The sequence below is a fragment of the Caretta caretta genome, chromosome 24, assembly GCF_965140235.1.
Source record: "Caretta caretta isolate rCarCar2 chromosome 24, rCarCar1.hap1, whole genome shotgun sequence".
Classification (NCBI taxonomy): domain Eukaryota; kingdom Metazoa; phylum Chordata; order Testudines; family Cheloniidae; genus Caretta; species Caretta caretta.
In genome coordinates this window covers 12,129,164-12,151,071 of record NC_134229.1, presented here as the reverse complement: position 1 = coordinate 12,151,071, position 21,908 = coordinate 12,129,164, and the positions used below count along the sequence as shown (strand labels likewise).

The window sequence follows — 21,908 nt, the reverse complement described above, 5'->3', positions numbered from 1 at the left end:
CCTGCACTCCCAGTGGGCGAGGCTGGTGCTGTGGTGCTGAAGTCCCAGACTTAAACCTGGCAGATAACCTGGGTGGGCTCATTACATGTCTGCTCACATGTCTCTCCATGTACATGTGCATGTGTGTGTGCTGGTGTCCCAGCTTGTGCACGGGTGCATCTGTGATTGTGTGCAAGTGTCTCTGCATGGGTATGTGTGTCATTCCCTGCACGTGCCCTGTGCATGCATGTGTGCGTGTGACTCTGTGTGCATGAGTGCGAATAGGTGTGTGTCCCCGTGTGCCTGTGACTCTGTGTGCATGAGTGCGAATAGGTGTGTGTCCCCCTGTGTGCCTGTGACTCTGTGTGCATGAGTGCGAATAGGTGTGTGTCCCCCTGTGTGCCTGTGACTCTGTGTGCATGAGTGCGAATAGGTGTGTGTCCCCCTGTGTGCCTGTGACTCTGTGTGCATGAGTGCGAACAGGTGTGTGTCCCCCTGTGTGCGTGTGACTCTGTGTGCATGAGTGCGAATAGGTGTGTGTCCCCCTGTGTGCGTGTGACTCTGTGTGCATGAGTGCGAATAGGTGTGTGTCCCCCTGTGTGCCTATGACTCTGTGTGCATGAGTGCGAATAGGTGTGTGTCCCCATGTGTGCGTGTGACTCTGTGTGCATGAGTGTGAATAGGTGTGTGTCCCCGCGTGTGCGTGTGACTCTGTGTGCATGAGTGCGAATAGGTGTGTGTCCCCCTGTGTGCGTGTGACTCTGTGTGCATGAGTGCGAATAGGTGTGTGTCCCCCTGTGTGCCTGTGACTCTGTGTGCATGAGTGCGAATAGGTGTGTGTCCCCCTGTGTGCGTGTGTCATAATGCAGAGCTAGCACCACTGTTACCTTAACCCATGTATTTCATCTGCCTCACCATTTGGAGGGATGGACATGTCCCATGGCTCCACCCCTGTGGCATCCCCACTGAGTACTGCCCTAGTGCCCACAGGCCTGCTCTGGGGTCTCCACAGCCATCCTCTGCTAGTTATTGTCTGGAGTGACAGTTATTGCATCTTTCCTGAGAGCTCGGCTCCTGTTGATTCTGTTATTAAACTCCCGGTTCTGGTCTGGTGACGGCTTGTCCCCTGCAGGCCAGGGGAGGTTGGGTTCTGAGGCCAGTGAGTGATGGGCAGTCACACCACACTGAAGGGACTTATTAATCTGCAGGGTCATGAAGAAAAGCCCCAGAAGGGTCCAGGCTTTTAGCAGGATTAGAGTTTTAACTGGGCACCCTGTCCCATTCCTCTCAGGAATCCTGCAAACAGAGGCAGGCAGCCCCCCACCGGCTGACCCTGGGCTTCCCACTTGCCATCTGGTCAGGGCGAAGTCCCACTTGACACTGAGTGGAGGGTTCTTCCCAGAGAACAGGAGCTTGGGAACCAGCCCTGCATGCCTGCTGGAGGCAGCTTTGCTGCTGCTGGCGATGCTGGCTGCTGCAGCCTGTCCCAGCAAGGAGCATTGCTCAGTGGCTCTTGAGCATCCGCTGTCATTATTACTGCTATTTATCCTGTGAATTCCTGTAGCACTTTTTACCTCTCCGGCCTGAGCGCAGGTTTCTGGTGCTCGCTGGCTCCTCTGGGAGCATCAATCACAGGGGCTCTTGGGCAGCTTCAAGGCTGTTATTGGGTTGCCCTGCTGGGAGCCCAGGCCTATGTGGCAAGCCAGGCTCCTGGGTTAGCACAGTGGCAGGTCTGTGGCTGCACCCAGAGCGGGTTCTAGCCCAGGCTGGCGTTCTCCTGGCCCGCTGTGCTGGAGGCACCTGCTGTAGGGAGGTGGGAGGGGCTTGTTCGAAAAAGGAAAGGAAATAAATAGGAATAAAAATTTAAAAATCATCTGTCAATCCCCCGGCCCTGCTCAGGACACCTTCACTCCCAAGTCCCTTGGCAGCGCTGGTGTTGGCCAGGCTGTCTGCTTGTCTCTGGGGGCTGCTAGGCCAGGCAGAGCTTCTATTTTCCTGTTAACACCTTTGAAACCTTTATGTTTGCAAACAAAAGCTCCTGAGGGTGATAGAGATTCGGTGTCATCCTGGTGCAGCCAGGCAGCTGGGAACGGCCTCTCTCAATGCTGTGTGCACTCTGAAGCCTAATGATTGCCATTTAAACTGCAGCTTCTCCTGCTGATCGTTGGAGCAGAAACCTCCGGCCACTTCAGGCACATCTTGGGTGGTGAGCCAACTGTGGGTTGTATAGAGCCATAGAGCTTAAGGCCAGAAGGGACCCCCGAATTACCCAGTGTGCCCTGCTGCGGAACTGCTCATTGAACAGCACCCACACACCACACACAGTAAACAGACCTAGGCCAAAGCATTTCACAGGCAGAGCCCAGGAGGGACCGAGGCACCAGCGGTGCCCAAGGCACCTACCCTGGCAGAGCATGGATTAGCTGAGATGTATGATCCCAGCCGGACACACACACACACACGCTGAGACATGCTGACTCACGCTCCGCGAACCAGCTGAGCGGCGGGGAACCAGCTGAGCAGTGGGGAACAGCAGAGCAGCACACAGCAGGAGTTTGCCTGGGATTGGTGAGTATCCGAGTGCATGTTTGCTGAGTGAGTATCCAGAGTGTGTGTTTGCTGGGAGGGCAGTTTGAAAGCCTGAGCGAGTGCCTGATTGGGTGGTAGCCTGCAGGGGGCGGGTATTGGGGCTGTCTGTTTGTTTGTTTCAGGGAAGCCTGGCTGTTTAAAAATAGTCAGAGCTCCGCAAACCAGCAGAGCAGCGAGGAACAGCAGAGCAGCACACAGCAGGAGTTTGCCTGGGAGTTCACCTGGAGGGAGCCCAATGAGGCTTACATCTTGCCAACTTCTCTGAGGAAGCTCATAGTAGGAAGGTGATATGGAAGCGGGGGGTTCAGCTATTGTGACCTGCACTGGATGTGCCATGTTTGTCTTTCTTCCACAGGACAGAAGCGACTTTGTCTGTACAAAGTGCAAGCTAGTATCCATATTGGAAGAGAAGATCAAAGATCTGGAGCTACAGATATCGACCCTGCGTTGCATACGAGAATCTGAGGATTTTCTGGATAAAAGTCAGGATATGCTTCTACGGGCACAAAGCTCTAAAGATTTAGAGCAGGTTGCACAGCGGAGCCAAGAGGCCAGTGAGGAAGCTTGGCAACATGTGACCTCCAGAAGAAGAAGGGGGAGTGTCCGGGTACCAGCAACACAAACACAGGTAAGTAACCGTTTTCATGTTCTCTCCACAGGTACCATTGTGGAGAGTGGACCAGATGATACATCTGGGGGGAGAAAGCAGAAGGAGACTCCGCTGGTTGGAAGACATGAGATGCTCTGTCCTGAGGTTGGGGCTTCCACGACCACCACTCCCAAGAGAAGGAGGCGGGTGGTGGTGGTCGGGGACTCTCTCCTCAGGGGGACTGAGTCATCTATCTGCCGCCCTGACCGGGAAAACAGAGAAGTCTGCTGCTTGCCAGGGGCTAAGATTCGTGATGTGACGGAGAGACTGCCGAGACTCATCAAGCCCTCGGATCGCTACTCCTTCCTGCTTCTCCACGTGGGCACCAATGATACTGCCAAGAATGACCTTGAGCGGATCACTGCGGCCTACGTGGCTCTGGGAAGAAGGATAAAGGAGTTTGAGGCACAAGTGGTGTTCTCGTCCATCCTCCCAGTGGAAGGAAAAGGCCGGGGTAGGGACCGTCGAATCGTGGAAGTCAACGAATGGCTATGCAGGTGGTGTCGGAGAGAAGGCTTTGGATTCTTTGACCATGGGATGGTGTTCCATGAAGGAGGAGTGCTGGGCAGAGACGGGCTCCACCGAACGAAGAGAGGGAAGATCATCTTTGCGAGCAGGCTGGCTAACCTAGTGAGGAGGGCTTTAAACTAGGTTCACTGGGGGAAGGAGACCAAAGCCCTGAGGTAAGTGGGAAAGCGGGATCCTGGGAGGAAGCACAGGCAGGAACGTCTATGAGGGGAGGGCTCCTACCTCATACTGAGAAAGAGGGGCGATCAGCGGGTTATCTCAAGTGCCTATATACAAATGCACAAAGCCTTGGAAACAAGCAGGGAGAACTGGAGGTCCTGGTGATGTCAAGGAATTATGACGTGATTGGAATAACAGAGACTTGGTGGGATAACTCACATGACTGGAGTACTGTCATGGATGGTTATAAACTGTTCAGGAAGGACAGGCAGGGCAGAAAAGGTGGGGGAGTAGCACTGTATGTAAGGGAGCAGTATGACTGCTCAAAGCTCCAGTACGAAACTGCAGAAAAACCTGAGTGTCTCTGGATTAAGTTTAGAAGCGTGAGCAATAAGGGTGATGTAGTGGTGGAAGTCTGCTATAGACCACCGGACCAGGGGGATGAGGTGGATGAGGCTTTCTTCCGGCAACTCGCAGAAGCTACTAGATCGCACGCCCTGGTTCTCATGGGCTACTTTAATCCTGATATCTGCTGGGAGAGCAATACAGCGGTGCATAGACAATCTAGGAAGTTTTTGGAAAGTGTAGGGGATAATTTCCTGGTGCAAGTGCTAGAGGAGCCAACTGGGGGGGGAGCTTTTCTTGACCTGCTGCTCACAAACTGGGAAGAATTAGTGGGGGAAGCAAAAGTGGATGGGAATCTGGGAGGCAGTGAGCATGAGTTGGTTGAGTTCAGGATCCTGACACAGGGAAGAAATACGGACCCTGGACTTCAGGAATACGGACCCTGGACTTCAGGAAAGCAGACTTCGACTCCCTCAGGGAACTGATGGGTAGGATCCCCTGGGGGAATAACATGAAGGGGAAAGGAGTCCAGGAGAGCTGGCTGTATTTCAAGGAATCCCTATTGAGGTTACAGGGACAAACCATCCCGATGTGTCGAAAGAATAGTAAATATGGCAGGCGACCAGCTTGGCTTAACGGTGAAATCCTTGCGGATCTTAAACATAAAAAAGAAGCTTACAAGAAGTGGAAGATTGGATAAATGACCAGGGAAGAGTATAAAAATATTGCTTGGACATGTAGGAATGAAATTAGGAGGGCCAAATCACACCTGGAGCTGCAGCTAGCAAGAGATGTTAAGAGTAACAAGAAGGGTTTCTTCAGGTATGTTGGAAACAAGAAGAAAGCCAAGGAAAGTGTGGGCCCCTTACTGAATGAGGGAGGCAACCTATTGACAGAGGATTTGGAAAAAGCTAATGTACTCAATGCTTTTTTTGCCTCTGTCTTCACAAACAAGGTCAGCTCCCAGACTGCTGCGCTGGGCATCACAGCATGGGGAGTAGGTGGCCAGCTCTCTGTGGAGAAAGAGGTGGTTAGGGACTATTTAGAAAAGCTCGACGTGCACAAGTCCCTGGGGCCGGACGCGTTGCATCCGAGAGTGCTAAAGGAATTGGCGGCTGTGATTGCAGAGCCATTGGCCATGATCTTTGAAAACTCGTGGCGAACGGGGGAAGTCCCGGATGACTGGAAAAAGACTAATGTAGTGCCAATCTTTTAAAAAGGGAAAGAGGAGGATCCTGGGAACTACAGGCCAGTCAGTCTCACCTCAGTCCCCGGAAAAATCATGGAGCAGGTCCTCAAGGAATCAATCCTGAAGCACTTACACGAGAGGAAAGTGATCAGGAACAGTCAGCATGGATTCACCAAAGGAAGGTCATGCCTGACTAATCTAATCGCCTTCTATGATGAGATTACTGGTTCTGTGGATGAAGGGAAAGCAGTGGATGTATTGTTTCTTGACTTTAGCAAAGCTTTTGACACGGTCTCCCACAGCATTCTTGTCAGCAAGTTAAAGAAGTATGGGCTGGATGAATGCACTATAAGGTGGGTAGAAAGTTGGCTAGATTGTGGGGCTCAATGGGTAGTGATCAATGGCTCCATGTCTAGTTGGCAGCCGGTATCAAGTGGAGTGCCCCAGGGGTCGGTCCTGGGGCCGGTTTTGTTCAATATCTTCATTGATGATCTGGAGGATGGTGTGGATTGCACTCTCAGCAAATTTGCGGATGATACTAAACTAGGAGGAGTGGTAGATACGCTGGAGGGCAGGGATAGGATACAGAGGGACCTAGACAAATTGGAGGATTGGGCCAAAAGAAATCTGATGAGGTTCAATAAGGATAAGTGCAGGGTCCTGCACTTAGGATGGAAGAACCCAATGCACCGCTACAGACTAGGGACCGAATGGCTAGGCAGCCGTTCTGAGGAAAAGGATCTAGGGGTGACAGTGGACGAGAAGCTGGATATGAGTCAGCAGTGTGCCCTTGTTGCCAAGAAGGCCAGTGGCATTTTGGGATGTATAAGTAGGGGCATAGCCAGCAGACCGAGGGACGTGATCGTTCCCCTCTATTCGACATTGGTGAGGCCTCATCTGGAGTACTGTGTCCAGTTTTGGGCCCCACACTACAAGAAGGATGTGGATAAATTGGAGAGAGTCCAGCGAAGGGCAACAAAAATGATTAGGGGTCTGGAACACATGACTTATGAGGAGAGGCTGAGGGAACTAGGATTGTTTAGTCTGAGAAGAGAAGAATGAGGGGGGATTTGATAGCTGCTTTCAACTACCTGAAAGGGGGTTCCAAAGAGGATGGTTCTAGACTATTCTCAGTGGTAGAAGAGGACAGGACAAGGAGTAATGGTCTCAAGTTGCAGTGGGGGAGGTTTAGGTTGGATATTAGGAAAAACTTTTTCACTAGGAGGGAGGTGAAACACTGGAATGCGTTACCTAGGGAGGTGGTAGAATCTCCTTCCTTAGAGGTTTTTAAGGTCAGGCTTGACAAAGCCCTGGCTGGGATGATTTAATTGGGGATGGGTCCTGCTTTGAGCAGGGGGTTGGACTAGATGACCTCCTGGGGTCCCTTCCAACCCTGATATTCTATGATTCTAAGTACATATGATCCCAGCCAGGGAGACACGCACATACACGCTGAGAGTATGATCCCAGCCGGGGAGACACGCACGAACACACACACACACACACACACAGACATATGATCCCAGCCGGGGACACACACACACATACACTGAGATATATGATCCCAGCCAGGGATACACACACACACACACACACACACACACAGGAAAACTACATCATAGGGGGGGAAATTCTCTTCACCCTGCAGGTGACTGGCTGAAGCCCTGATGCATGAGAATTTAGGAACATAAGACATGAAGCAGAAGGGACCCTAAGAACTGCTGAGTCCTGCCCTCCGCCATCACAAGTAACCCCATCGTAAAATCCCACTCATACATTTGTCGCGCTCTCTTTTAAAACGAGTCCGTGTCTTTGCCGCACAACTCCCATTGAGGGGTTGTTGCAAAAGCTCACTGCTCTGATGGTTAGAAACCTTCTAATGTCCAGCCTCTGTTTGTTCACAGCCAGTTTATCCCCATTTGTTCGTGTGGCAACATTGTCCTTTAGCTTCAATAGTTCTCCTCCCTCCCTGGCGTTTACCCCCTATAGAGAGCAAGCAGGTCACCTCTCAGCCTTCATCTCACTAGGCTAAAGCAGCCAAGCTCTTTTCGTGTCCCTTTGTAAGATCAGCCCTCCATCCCCCTGATCGTCCACCTAGCCCCTAGCCCTGCATCTCTTCCAGTTGGAATTTATCTTTCTTGATCATGGGAGACCAGAACTGCAGTGTTCCAGAGGAGGGCTTACCAGTGCCTTGTACAATGGCATTAATGCTTCCCGATCTCTACTGGAAAGGCCTCCTCTGATACATCCGAGAGTCTCAGGTCTTTCTCCTCCTCTGTCACGTTCAACTGATGAGCCCCCAGTGTATTGCCGAAATTCTTGTTATTAGTTCCTAAGTGCACGACGTTGCACTTCATGCTATTACATTCCATCCCATTTCTATTACTCCAGTCCTCAAGGTCACCCAACTCTGCCAGTCCTCCTCTGTGCGGCTGCCTCCCAGCATTATGTCATCAGCAAATTTTATTCGCACCCTCCTACTTTTTGTGTCAAGGGCATAAGGACCCCTGAGGAACCTGACAAGCAACCTCCCTCCAGCCCCACAGCTCACCTTTTCAGCACAGCCTGTTGTCAGCTCCGCCGTCAAGTGCCTTTCTGAAGTCCAGATACATTCAATCACCTGCATTTTCCTCCCCATTCTGGCCCTGAGTTTCTGAGGCTGTAATGCACCTGGACGGCCTCTGAGCAATCCCAGGCTGGACAGAGCCACCTGCCCCTCTGCCTGGTGAGAGCCACGCCTGCTCCACTCCCCTGGCTGGGTGGGTCTCCCTCCCTGGCTGAGGAAATGAGCTTAGGGAGGGCAGTGTACGGCTCTGTGACTAGGCTCCTCACCCTCTCAGGAGGACACCACACTTTGCATGAGCTGGGCGCTCGCCGCTGTCTCATTCTCGCTAGCTCAGCGGGCTGTGGGCTATGCCAGTTCTCTGCTCTGGGGCAGCCTGAGCAAACACCAGCTGGCTCCCAGCTTGGCAGTCGGAGGTGCTGCACAGGCCCTGGCTGATTTATAAGCCACCGATGAGAGCCGGGTGCCCCAAGACATCGCCCACCCTGCCTCTGAGTAGCCTGAATGGCAATGGCTGGAATGGAACTAAATTAAAAACCAGTGACAGCCGACCCTGGGGAAAGTACTAATTCAGGGAGAGCAGAGTCATGGTCGGGGGAGCAGGGGAACCTCACCAGATACCAGATAGGAAAGTGGCTGCACCTCACAGAGCCAGCACAGACAGGGCCAGGCGGCAACTCCCCAAATCATGGCCAGAGCTGGATAGGAGCCAGTGACCCCCCCACCCCCAAACCTAGCAACATACACCCAAAGTGCTTGGCAACACACCCCGTGTCCTGCCCCTTCCATGGGCTACAGGGTCACAGGCAGGTATCCAGAGACATGCATACATGTACCAAGATACATGCACAGATGAGCCTGGGCACAGAAACATGTTCATGAGCTCACGTGCGCACACACACACCAGACTAGTTAGCCTGGACTTACCAGGCCCAGCTTGTTCCTTTTAGCTGATGTGCGTTTCAAGCAATGCCCCAATGCAGTGGAAAGCAAAGCTCCCGAGGGGACATGTAGCCAGGGAGACTGCAGCAGGGACATGCCAGGGCACAAACAAGCCACCCAGAACATGAATTGTTTTGACTTTCCAAGGGCTACTGGTAGGGTGACTGCAATTTGGGAGTCCCAAATTGGGTGGGACAGTCTCAAAATGCAGAGCTCAAGTCCCTGTCCTGGGTTGAATGACTCCAGGACAGTATTTGTCCTGGATTCCTGTGGCTCTGCTATGTACCTGCTAAAGGATGAGGGGCAGCACCAGCCTCTTCCCGGCCCCTCTTCGCCATGAGACCCCCACCCCCACCCCTGCTCCTTCTCTCCCTCTCCCCACTCTGAGGACCTGCCTCCTGGTCAGGACAGAAGCTGGAGCCAGGCCATGGTAAGGGCTGCCCAGGAGCCCAGGCTGCTGTGGGATTACACACAAAAGAATGAAGTTAAAACATTATTAAGGTTGAAAAGTTCAGCACCCTAGAGTGAGGAAATGCCAGAATTAAGGTTCCCCATTGAATCTCAGTTCCACCCTCTGTTGCATAGGCATTATGATACAGCCTTTCACTACATGATCACATACTGTTTTTTCCACAGGATCCCTGTCTCATTCAGTGCACAGGCTGGACCTGCTCTGGGGATGAAGAGCAGTGAAGGAGGCGGCAGGACCCCTGCTTCATTTGTTAATTGTGTGTTCCTCATTTTCCAGGTGCCTGACTTGATACCCTGGGGTCTGACTGGCAGAAGAGCTGAGCTCTCACTGCTGCAACTGACACCACTGAGAGCTTTGAACATACAACATGCTAGATAATGCTAAGGACCCTGGGAAATCAGGGTTAGCATCTCCAATTGGGCATCAAAAAAAGTAGAAACTTTTGGCTTTAATCTCTGTGCCTGAGCTCTCCCCCTGGGAAGTGGAGCTAATGCTTCCCCTTCCCCGTCCTCCCATCTTGCAGGGGAGTTGGGAAGATAAATGAGTTAATGTTTGTGAAGCACTCAGAACTGTCGTGATGAGTGCCATGGAAACGAATGGTTCGGTCTTCAGAGCAGGGTTTGTGTAGTGGGCAGCAAATCAGGGTTGGGGCCACCCATTGAACAATGATGGGAAAACCAAATATTGACTAGCTGCTCATTAGGGGAACCCCAGCCACCCGGTGCACTGAACGAGGCAGGGTCCTGTGGGAAAAAGGTAAGAGAACTGAGCCCTGTGGGATCTCACTAGAAACTCCCCTGATGGTTCATGATTCCACAGTGATCATTATGTTTTGTGATCTATCCGTCAGCCAGCTTCAAGCCAGACTGTGAAGAACCAGGGCACAAACCCCAGACTGGCTGTGAGTTCTATACTTAGATTTCACCAACTGAGTATCAAGTGTGAACTCCTCAAGTTCTATAGCAACCTTAACATGGAGTCACAGACAGTGCCCTTGGGTACTCTGATCTAGCTTGCTGCCCAGATGGGCCTGCCTTTGTGATAGATGGTCCCTTATACCAAAACCCACAACATTCAGGTTATGCCCAGTCCCAAAGGATCAGGCACTTACCCCAGGTCAACTGCATCTCAGATCCTTTACCAAAGATAACATTGTAGCCAATCTTATAATAAATTAACTAAAGATTATTAACTAACAAAAAGAAATGAGAGTAATATTTACAAGGTTACAGAAGGTAACTATACCACACAAATCAGTTACACTCTTAGGTTCCAAAAGGCTAATGGAAGCTGCTGTAATATGCAAGTTCTCTATGTCCTTCAGGGCTAACCCAGGCCAAGCACTGGGGAACTCTTGACTATGCTCAGAAATCGTTGCCTCTCCGAGTTCAAGCAGCATAGAGAGAATTTCTTCCTGACAACAATTTTTATTCCCATCCCCCCAGAATTCAAGCCGGGACAAGTGCTTGTGCCCCTCTCCTCTTCATGGGTGTGTGGGGAGCAATCAACAGTCTTTTGTACTCTGATGATCCACAATGGCTTGTCTGGTGTCTATGGGCCTTCCTTTGGTGGAGAGGAGACGACCCCTCTTGTGGCAGCTAGTATTTCACACTTGGTAACGGTTCTCTCCTGACTGGGGGATTAACACTCTCTGAGCAAACACTTACATACGACCTTATAATATGAGGTACAGATGATATAAGTAAGATTAATACATACAGCCTCCTACAAGCTAAAAAGTCTAAAGCAAACACATTTGTATAACTCTGATACCTATTGTAACAATACTAACACACAGGTGAGCCAGACTGGGTCCAGCTCTGCATTCCTCAGGGTTCAGTTGATGCCTAGGGGCCTCGGCATGAGCTGGCACCTGGTTTGCCAGAGTCACAATCCACTGCATAGATTTTGTACTGAGCTCATTTTTACATGTGTCTTTGGCAGCTGCCTCGCCCCTCTGCCCACTAAGATGCATCCCCTGGGGTTGCCTCTAATATCCCAACTCTCTGAGCACTTCCAAAATTTGCCATGTATTTTTAAATCAACCTGCCAGAGAAATGTTCCTTTCTTTCCTAAAACAGATTGCATGTCTCCCACAAATGACATTGCTCTAACATAAGCCACAGGCCAGTCCTTGCTTACACACAGCCCCCCGACCTGAAGCAAATACTCACCAGCAACCATACACCACACAACAGAACCACTAACCCAGGAACCTGTCCTTGCAACAAAGCCCACTGCCAACTGTGTCCACATATCTATTCAGGGGACACCATCATAGGGTCTAATCACATCAGCCACACTTTCAGAGGCTCGTTCACCTGCACATCCACCGATGTGATATATGCCATCATGTGCCAGCAATGCCCCTCTGCCATGTACATTGGTCTAACTGGACAGTCTCTACATAAAAGAATAAATGGACACAAATCAGACGTCAAGAATTATAACATTCAAAAACCAGTCGGAGAACACTTCAATCTCTCTGGTCACTCGATTAGAGACCTAAAAGTGACAAATCTTCAACAAAAAAACTTCAAAAACAGACTCCAACGAGAAACTGCTGAATTGGAATTAATTTGCAAACTGGATACAATTAACTTAGGCTTGAATAGAGACTGGGAGTGGATGGGTCATTACACAAAGTAAAACTATTTCCCCTCCCCACCCCCCACTGTTCCTCAGATGTTCTTGTCAACTGCTGGAAATGGCCCACCTTGATTATCACTACAAAAGGTGTTCTCTCCCCCCCCCCCCCCCGCTCTCCTGCTGGTATTAGCTCATCTTAAGTGATCACTCTCCTTACAGCGTGTATGGTAACACCCATTGTTTCATGTTCTCTATCATAGAATCATAGAATCATAGAATATAAGGGTTGGAAGGGACCCCAGAAGGTCATCTAGTCCAACCCCCTGCTCGAAGCAGGACCAATTCCCAGTTAAATCATCCCAGCCAGGGCTTTGTCAAGCCTGACCTTAAAAACCTCTAAGGAAGGAGATTCTACCACCTCCCTAGGTAACGCATTCCAGTGTTTCACCACCCTCTTAGTGAAAAAGTTTTTCCTAATATCCAATCTAAACCTCCCCCACTGCAGCTTGAGACCATTACTCCTCGTTCTGTCATCTGCTACCATTGAGAACAGTCTAGAGCCATCCTCTTTGGAACCCCCTTTCAGGTAGTTGAAAGCAGCTATCAAATCCCCCCTCATTCTTCTCTTCTGCAGGCTAAACAATCCCAGCTCCCTCAGCCTCTCCTCATAACTCATGTGTTCCAGACCCCTAATCATTTTTGTTGCCCTTCGCTGGACTCTCTCCAATTTATCCACATCCTTCTTCAAGTGTGGGGCCCAAAACTGGACACAGTACTCCAGATGAGGCCTCACCAATGTCGAATAGAGGGGAACGATCACGTCCCTCGATCTGCTCGCTATGCCCCTACTTATACATCCCAAAATGCCATTGGCCTTCTTGGCAACAAGGGCACACTGCTGACTCATATCCAGCTTCTCGTCCACTGTCACCCCTAGGTCCTTTTCCGCAGAACTGCTGCCTAGCCATTCGGTCCCTAGTCTGTAGCTGTGCATTGGGTTCTTCCGTCCTAAGTGCAGGACCCTGCACTTATCCTTATTGAACCTCATCAGATTTCTTTTGGCCCAATCCTCCAATTTGTCTAGGGCCCTCTGTATCCTATCCCTCCCCTCCAGCGTATCTACCACTCCTCCCAGTTTAGTATCATCCGCAAATTTGCTGAGAGTGCAATCCACACCATCCTCCAGATCATTTATGAAGATATTGAACAAAACCGGCCCCAGGACCGACCCTTGGGGCACTCCACTTGATACCGGCTGCCAACTAGACATGGAGCCATTGATAACTACCCGTTGAGCCCGACAATCTAGCCAGCTTTCTACCCACCTTGTAGTGCATTCATCCAGCCCATACTTCCTTAACTTGCTGACAAGAATACTGTGGGAGACCGTGTCAAAAGCTTTGCTAAAGTCAAGAAACAATACATCCACTGCTTTCCCTTCATCCACAGAACCAGTAATCTCATCATAGAAGGCGATTAGATTAGTCAGGCATGACCTTCCCTTGGTGAATCCATGCTGGCTTTTCCTGATCACTTTCCTCTCATGCAAGTGTTTCAGGATTGATTCTTTGAGGACCTGCTCCATGATTTTTCCAGGGACTGAAGTGAGGCTGACTGGCCTGTAGTTCCCCGGATCCTCCTTCTTCCCTTTTTTAAAGATTGGCACTACATTAGCCTTTTTCCAGTCATCCGGGACTTCCCCGGTTCGCCACAAGTTTTCAAAGAGAATGGCCAATGGCTCTGCAAACACAGCCGCCAGTTCCTTCAGCACTCTCGGATGCAACTCGTCCAGCCCCATGGACTTGAGCACGTCCAGCTTTTCTAAATAGTCCCTAACCACCTCTATCTCCACAGAGGGCTGTCCATCTCTTCCCCTTCTCTTCTATGTATATAAATCTCCCCACTGTATTTTCCACTGAGTGCATCCGATGAAGTGAGCTGTAGCTCACGAAAGCTTATGCTCAAATAAATTTGTTAGTTTCTAAGGTGCCACAAGTCCTCCTTTTCTTTTTTAGGACTGGAATTGGACACTTCATACTCTTGGGGAGAGACTTTCCAAGGGCACATAGAACCTGTTTAATGCACAAGCTGCTGGGGTAGATCTGTAACTAGCGAGTCTTTCTGGTTGAATCAAGAAGAATTCAGCAGCAAAGGGCCTAGTGGGCAAACAAAGAAATGGAGACTCGACACAGTTCAAAGCATGTCTGAATGCATCATTTCCTTACAGACTCTCCTGACAATGGGTTTCCTCTGCTTCTTACTCATCAGAAATCATCCCAGATTGGTAAATTCAAGAACGGATACACTTTTTACACCTCTAATCATCTGTGAGCATCCAAACCAAGAAGCCAGTCCGCAGCATGCGTGTGCTGTGCAAAATGGAAACTGGCTAGCCAGCTAAGTGGGCTGACTAGGGACTGTGATCACAGCGACACATTCCCAGTTGTGAACCTTGAGCCATGGGAGAACTCAGCTGTGAGTGGCGCCCGTGAGGCCAGGCCCTCCTTGCTGCTCCCACCAAAGTCTCGGTGGAGCAGAATTCAGCCCCAATGGAGGTCACTGATGCTGCCCTGAAACTTTGCTCCTCCACAGTCCCCTTTCTGGAGGGGACAGCATTTTTAGCAGCATCAATGATCAAAGCCTGAAATATAACAAAGCTGCTAGAATAGTGTGGGCTTGGAAACTGAGGCAGGGGCATGAGGCGAAGGGAAAGGGGAGCCAGGAGAAGGAGAGGAGGGAGACATACAAGCTTTCTCTGGGGAGAGGAGGCAGCTGGGTGTGGCTGGCAGAGGGTCAGGAATGGAACTGGCAGCAACAGCTGCATGAAAGGAGCTGGAATGCTCTGGGGCAAAGGAGCAGCAAGCCCCAGACCCAGAGCGCCTCAGTGGTGGTCTAGGAGTGCTGGAGCATCCCTGTAGGCTCTCAGGCATGGCAGTTTGGAAGGGAATGCAGGGGGAGGGATGGTCGTGGGGGTGAGGGGCTCACTCTGTGGAGTGTTCAGTGGATATTCTCCCCTTCGGGTCACCTGCCCCGTCCACCCAGCCTGGATGGCTACGTGCTCCACAGAGGCAGTGGCTCTGGCAGGGAAACAGACACTCAAGCCAGCGGTTGCCTCTGCTGCCTCAGGCTTCTCCCTCATCCCCATGGCAGTGCTGGGTGGGTGCAGGTCCTGGCTGGCTCCCCTGCACGGCACTTGGTGGCCTGGCTTAGGTTACCTGGGCCTGTGGTAACAGCCATACCGCAGGGGTGGGTGTGTCAGCCATGAGAGGCAGACAGATCCCCCAGAGCTGCCCGGCTTGCTGGGCTGCTGGAGCCCAGGCCTGGAGCAGGACCAGTTGCTGGCTGTGTGCCTATGGCAGCACCTCCAGTGGGGGGATACCTAGTGCTAAGAGGAGGACTTCACTTGCAGCCTACATTCCTGAGAGATTGGCCTGGCCCCACCTTCCTGCCCCCACTCCCAATAGAGACACACAATGACACGTACAGACAGACACAAATCTATCGGTGTCTGCACCAAACTCCAGCCTGGACCTGCCAAAACCTGAGGGTCCAGACACCGCACGAACAAGGGGTCTGAACCCCAACCAATAAGCAATTGAATCAGCTGGTTGTATACAACATTATCATCTATAAACACATGCCATGTAAGGTCTTGTATGAAGGCGTGTAACATTCTGAGCATGGTGGTCGGTATGGATATGCAGACATATGAATTTATGTTTGTGTAGGTATCAAAGTGTGCTCCTAATCTGTGCTGCGACATTCACGCCACCTCACAGCAGGGAGGGGGTCAGCAAGAAGCGAGGGGCAGCCTCCCCAGCCAGGTGACACTAGCCATAGGCGCCAGCTTCCTCCGGGCCTGGGGGGGTGTTCAACCCCCAGCTCCGCCCTAAGACCCGCCGCCACCCAACCCCTTCCCCACCAGCCCACATCTCCATCCTATCTCTTCCCAGCCCTGCTCTACCCCAGGTCCTGTCCCCACCCCACCCCTTCTCCCAAGTCCCCACCCCACCTCTTCCTGCCCTGCCTCTGCCCGGTCTCTTCCCACTCAATCCCATGAGCATGCCCCACCCCATCCCCACTCCTCCCCCCTCCTTCCCAACACCTCCTGCAAAACAGATGATTGCGGCGGGTGGTAGGCGCTTGGAGAGATGGGGTGTAGTGAGGCACTGGGGGGAAGGAGGGGAGCGGCTTGGAGCCTATGACACTAGCTCCAAGCACCTTGCATTGTCCAACCCAGAAACAGACAAGTGATAGGGAACCACTGATACAACTTGAAACTGAAAAGAAAACCCCAGACTTGCAAAATGAAGGGCTTGTCATCACGTACAACCCTACAGTGGCATAGCTTCAGAGAAGAGGCTCCCACAGCTCTCCCGTCAGCGTAGTGAATCCACCTCTGTGAGAGGCCATAGCTATGTTGATGGGAGAAGCTTTCCCGCTGACACAGCACTGTCTACATGGGGGGTTAGGCTGGTGTAACTACGTAGCCTAGGGGTGTGGATTTTTCACACCCGAGCGATGTAGTTATCCCGATATAGGGCTGTAGTGTAGACATGGCCTAAGAAAGGAGGGAATTTCCCCACCGTGAATCATCATCATAGGGTGAGAGAGAGAAAAAAAAACCCTGCAAAGCCTATTAAAGGGGAAGGGGTTTGATGTGTAGGCTAGCCAGATGCTGAGGGCCAGCATCCAAGTGGGGTGCTGTTCATGCAGTGCTGGATCCCCTCTAGGACAGAGGGCATGCTGGGAAAGTGAGCAATGGCAATAGGTAACGTGTTAGAAAAGGGAATTTTATCTACTGTATAAGTGTGAAACCCTGAGGGTTTGTCTTTATGTTTATTTTCTGGGTAACTTGCTGGGTTTGCTGTCCTTCACCAGCCCATCTCTGAATCGGGGGCTCGTCTAGTCAATGAACCTTTTGTTATTTTTCACCTAGGCAGGTCTCTGTGGTGCAAACTGTGTGGAGTGTGGGTCCCAAAGAGAACTGATAACGGGGAGCAGAGCAGAGGGGGAAAGTGAAAGTGTCTGGCAGTTAAGAACTCAGTGCAGATTGTTTTGGGGGCACTTGGAACTGGAAGGGCTGCTGAGGTCACCTTGCAAGGAGTGACCAGGGTGAGACCTTTATGCTGGTAAGCTGGCTACCGGTGCCAAGGCTCTGAGCCATGGCAGCATGGCAATAAGGCACCCAGTGATACAGGGCAGGAGGTGGCAGAACTCCTTACTGTCCTGGGTGATCCTCAAAACATCACAGACACACAGATAGACAGACAGACACATACACACAGACACATACTGACACACAGACACACTGATAGACAGGCGCACACCCAGAGACACACTGATACAGACACAGAGAGACACAGGCACACACACAGAGACACACTGATACAGATACACACACAGAGACACCCTGATAGACAGACAGACATGCTGACACAGACACACTGATACAGACACACACACGCACTGACACAGACACACTGATAGACAGACAGACACACACACACACACACACATGCAAATCAATCTGGTCTGCTTCAGGCACCATCCAGGAGCTTGCAAAAGCTGCTTCCTTCCATCCTTGCTGGTGCCAGGCTGAGTGGGCCATGCCCCTTGACTCTTTCTAGCTTCTCACCCCCCTGTCCCGCACAGCCCCACTCACCCCAACCTTGTCTCTCCTTTCTCATATGAGGACTGAACAGTCGTTCACTTTTGCTGAAGTTGCTGCAAAATGTCTTTAGACATTTTATTAAATGTTTAGTTAGGAGGGAATGACTTCAGGGGGAGCTGCCCCGATGTCTGGAGCTAAGTTTGCCTAACACTTCCCGTTATCAGTTGCTCAGAACTTTGCCAGACTTTACCTGTTTGGCTGAAATATTCCCTACGCTCTGCCTCAGACAGTATCTACCTTGCTAGCTAGTCAGTTAGTAAAAGTCTGAACAAAAATGGTTCAGCTGTTTCCAACGACAGGCCAAAATAAATTGCCTCACTACTGTTAAAGACTATTCCAGCCATTTTTTGGAAAAGCTCTAGAGCTTCCATGCTGGTGAACAGGGGCTTGGACTTTCATAGGGATATCACGTTCAGGTCAACAAGGTGCCTCTTGCTGGCCATATACAATCCACTCAAGCTTGGTTGAAGTATAACCCTCCAAAAATCTTTGTTTGCCTGTGCTCACTAGCGTCTGGTAGCCACTTGCTGATAAATTCTTGGAACAGTCCTTATGCACTGAGCACGCTCCCCAGTGCCACTGACCATCACCTGCACAGGCCAATTGCACAGAGAGTGCCCTCGGGCCCAACAGAGCTGGAGCTCCAGAGTGGACACAGGTGCAGCAACTGCAGCCAGATATACTTTGGCCTAAAGGAAGAAATGCTGAGCTGAGAACCAGGAGGAGGCCATGAAATCTGGGGCCTGACTTTCCACCGGCTACACCTTGTGCCGTTATTTGCGGCTGTGCAAAGTGGGTATAAAATGTTGCCAGCTTGGATATAATACCCACTTTGCAGGTGAAAATGACAATATAAGAGGCTGGACAATGGAGAAGCTGGCCTCTAATTTCAGCTCTTACATTCGGTGGTACTGATAATTCTGTGCCCTTCACAGCATGTGCACAGGCCCCCATCTGAGAAGCAGGCAAGTAGTATAATGACCCCATTATACAGAAAGATTGCACAAGGTCTCTTCTGGCAGCGCTAGGTAGCAGACCTAAGGCTCATCCCTGTCTTTCAAAATGGCTGTGCCAAATCTATGTGCTTGGCTGTGCTGTTTGTAATCACCAGCCCACACACCTCTCCAATGCCAAGCATAGAACCCAGGAACGCTATGTTAGGATACAGATATTCAGTCCTGTCTGTAAAGGTCTATACTCTAAGAATTTAGGTGTATTCTTATCACTTAGCTAGTTATAGAGGTATAAAAGAAAGAATCAAAATCACTGTCTGCCGGTGTAAGGGCCTTCTCTTACTGTGACAGTCTGAGGCCCTGTGCTTAGGCTAAGATCTTTGGCAAAGCAGCAGAGGCAGCCATAAGCTGGGAAGCGAACGGTCAGATCCTCACATTCCAAACTAGTCACATTGAAATAAGGTGCTATTGGGCCGATAATGCCGATCGCCTCCAGAGAAAGGGAAGTGCCTAGAAGATGTAAAAGGAAACTTAGTTTGATAGCATCCTGTCTGGCAAGAACTCACTTATCAATAGCTGTGATGTGAAATCCTCATTTCTGTGTTTGTTCTATCACTGTAGTCCCCATTTCCCTATTGTTTGTCTGTATAATCTCTGCCTGGTTCTGTGATTGTTTCTGTCTGCTATATCATTAATTTTGCTGGGTGTAAACTAATTAAGGTGGTGGGATATAATTGGTTAAATAATCATGTTACAATATGTTAGGATTGGTTAGTTAAATTTCAGGAAAATGATTGATTAAGGTATAGCTAAGCAGAACTCAAGTTTTACTATATAGTCTGCAGTCAATCAGGAAGTGAGTGAATGAGTGGGGGAAATGGGAACAGGGAATGGGGGTGGGGAAATTGGAATCACGTTTGGCTAAGAGCAGGAATGGGAACAGGGACACAGGTAAGGCTCTGTGGTGTCAGAGCTGGGAAGGGGGACACTAAGGAAGGAAACTGGAATCATGCTTGCTGGAAGTTCACCCCAATAAACATTGAATTGTTTGCACCTTTGGACTTCGGGTATTGTTGCTCTCTGTTCATGCGAGAAGGACCATGGAAGTAAGTGGGTGAAGGAATAAGCCCCTTAACATGCTGGTTCCCAGCAAATAGTTGTGTAAGAAACTGATACAGTGTGTGCTGCGTTTCCTTCTAGTTCTGGTCCACATAGAAGGTAAATCCTGCCACTGCTACCAGATACTCTTGTTAAAGACTCGAACCCCAGACGGCATGGTTCGTTGTCTGACTGGAGAGAGACAGGCAACACCAGCAAGGTCCGAACACAAAGCTCTTTATTGAAGAGTGCACAGAACAATAGAGAGCAGCCCATCTCCAAAGAGAACCAGCAGCCTCTAAGTAAAACTAATAGTTTTTTATAGACAGTTCTGTCGCATCACAGATTTATTCATAAAGCAGCCCACCCCTCCCCTATGTTAGTTCAAATCCTCTTTCTCTATTATGCATGCACTTCTACCCCCTTAGAATCATAGAATCATAGAATCATAGAATATAAGGGTTGGAAGGGACCCCAGAAGGTCATCTAGTCCAACCCCCTGCTCGAAGCAGGACCAATTCCCAGTTAAATCATCCCAGCCAGGGCTTTGTCAAGCCTGACCTTAAAAACCTCTAAGGAAGGAGATTCTACCACCTCCCTAGATAACGCATTCCAGTGTTTCACCACCCTCTTAGTGAAAAAGTTTTTCCTAATATCCAATCTAAACCTCCCCCACTGCAGCTTGATGGAAGATAACTTTTTGTAGATAACCTTATTGTAGATAACTTTTAGCAAATCATAATGCTTCACTAACTTTCTTATCAATATGGGTGTCAACCAGGAGACGAGGCATTAAGAACAGACATAACACAAAAACAAGGAGTGGAACACAGCGCCTCCGTATCTCAACAAGACAGCTCCCAGAACATCTGGTACAAAAATGCAGGAATGCAGGCCTCCCCTTTTTTCTTACTCCCTGCAACTTAAACAAGTATTCTTTTATTCTATTTATCTCGTTCAGGGACTTTCCCAGCAACCTTTATTGGCCTGACTTTGGTTCGGTTGGCATAACTGCTTCATATTTAATTTTTCTCACCTAATACACTGTTAGTGCATGTGCTAGAGGTGGATCCTGTGTGTCTAAAGCATCCAACCCTGAGGATTCCACATGATGGGATTCCTCTTGTTTCTGTTTTAGTTTTAAAAAGCTGGAAAATTACCTACAAAATACATGAGCAGGATGTTAAGTTTGCAAAGTCAAGCCCTCAAAAGTCAGGAAATGCCAATGCACAGTTGCCCATGAAATCTTAGCGCTACCCCTTTGAGTGTCTGCATTAAGTCACAGTCTTTATAATCACATGCTATTTTTTCCATAGAACTCCTGCCTCATTCAGTGCACAGGATGGACAGTGAGTGAGAGAGGGAACTGTCTGAAGAAAAAGACATCTCTTGTGGTTAAATTTCTGGATTGGGGCCCAAGCTAGCTAGATTCTGTCCCTGGCTTTGCTGCAGAATCCCTGCACAATACTGGAAAAGACCTTTTCTTAATGCAGACGCACACAGGGGCAGAATTCAGGTGACATGAGCAGCCTTAATTCTGGCATTTCCTGATTTCTGAGGGCTTTAAATGGTAACCATAATGGTTCTTTTATCACTGTTGTTATATGTCATGTGTAATAGTTAGGGTGAGCTGTTTGATAGGTAGTTATTGTTTGGGCTATTGCCTAGTTGCTGCTTTTTCACTGCACATGTTGCAATATTATGCTGATGACTGGGAATTAACAATTCAGCTTTTTACAAACAGGTTTACTTGTTCTGTGAGTAGTTCACAAGAAGAGTCACTCACTCCGATCAGTGCTAACTGGTGAATTATTCAGTATTCTCTGGTAATTAAAGAATAAGTCATTTCATTTATTTAATAAAATTATTGCAAAATAACACAGTTGCTTAGTGTGTAATTACTAAATACTACAGCATGTTATCCACGAAACAGCCGCATTCTTTTCCCACCCCTCAGAAGTTTGAAGGCTAATTACAAGTCATTACTTTTGGTGGCGCCCAGAGCCCTTTCGGAGGCTTTGGTAGGCTCATAAGTGGGGTGAATTAGTGGAGGAACCACGCCCTCCTCTTTGCCCACTAGGGAGATTACACCCCATCAGTGTATGGGGGGGTGGGGGGAATCTGAGCCTAGATCTGTCTCATTTTGAAGCTATTTGATAAATCTCGAGATCTATTTACT

General features: G+C 49.8%; 1 protein-coding gene and 1 long non-coding RNA gene across 4 annotated transcripts in view; one reads left to right on the top strand and one right to left on the bottom strand.

Moving 5' to 3' along the window:
• The window catches only part of LOC125626202 (uncharacterized), a 133,197-nt gene that overhangs the window by 28,975 nt on the left and 82,314 nt on the right, over nt 1–21,908 (bottom strand). The gene's annotated exons all lie outside the window — the stretch shown is intronic.
• Nucleotides 2,427–21,607, top strand: LOC125626187 (uncharacterized). Of its 3 annotated transcripts, XR_012665926.1 has the most exons (3): nt 2,427–2,547; nt 2,924–3,900; nt 14,020–21,607. XR_012665926.1 is itself a non-coding variant. In XM_048828915.2 (2 exons), exon 1 carries the CDS (start codon nt 2,858–2,860, stop codon nt 3,866–3,868), a length of 1,011 nt encoding a protein of 336 aa, XP_048684872.1. In that variant the 5' UTR covers nt 2,729–2,857; the 3' UTR covers nt 3,869–3,900; nt 14,232–21,607. The 3 variants fall into 3 exon arrangements, 2 of the variants coding, with proteins under 2 accessions (XP_048684872.1, XP_048684871.1); XM_048828915.2 differs by lacking the exon at nt 2,427–2,547 and having other exon boundaries at nt 2,729–3,900; nt 14,232–21,607; XM_048828914.2 differs by lacking the exon at nt 2,427–2,547 and having other exon boundaries at nt 2,729–3,900.

Coding starts and splice junctions, on each gene's coding strand:
- LOC125626187 (XM_048828915.2), top strand. CDS start 2,858: ATGGAAGCGGGGGGTTCAGCTATTGTGACCTGCACTGGATGTGCCATG.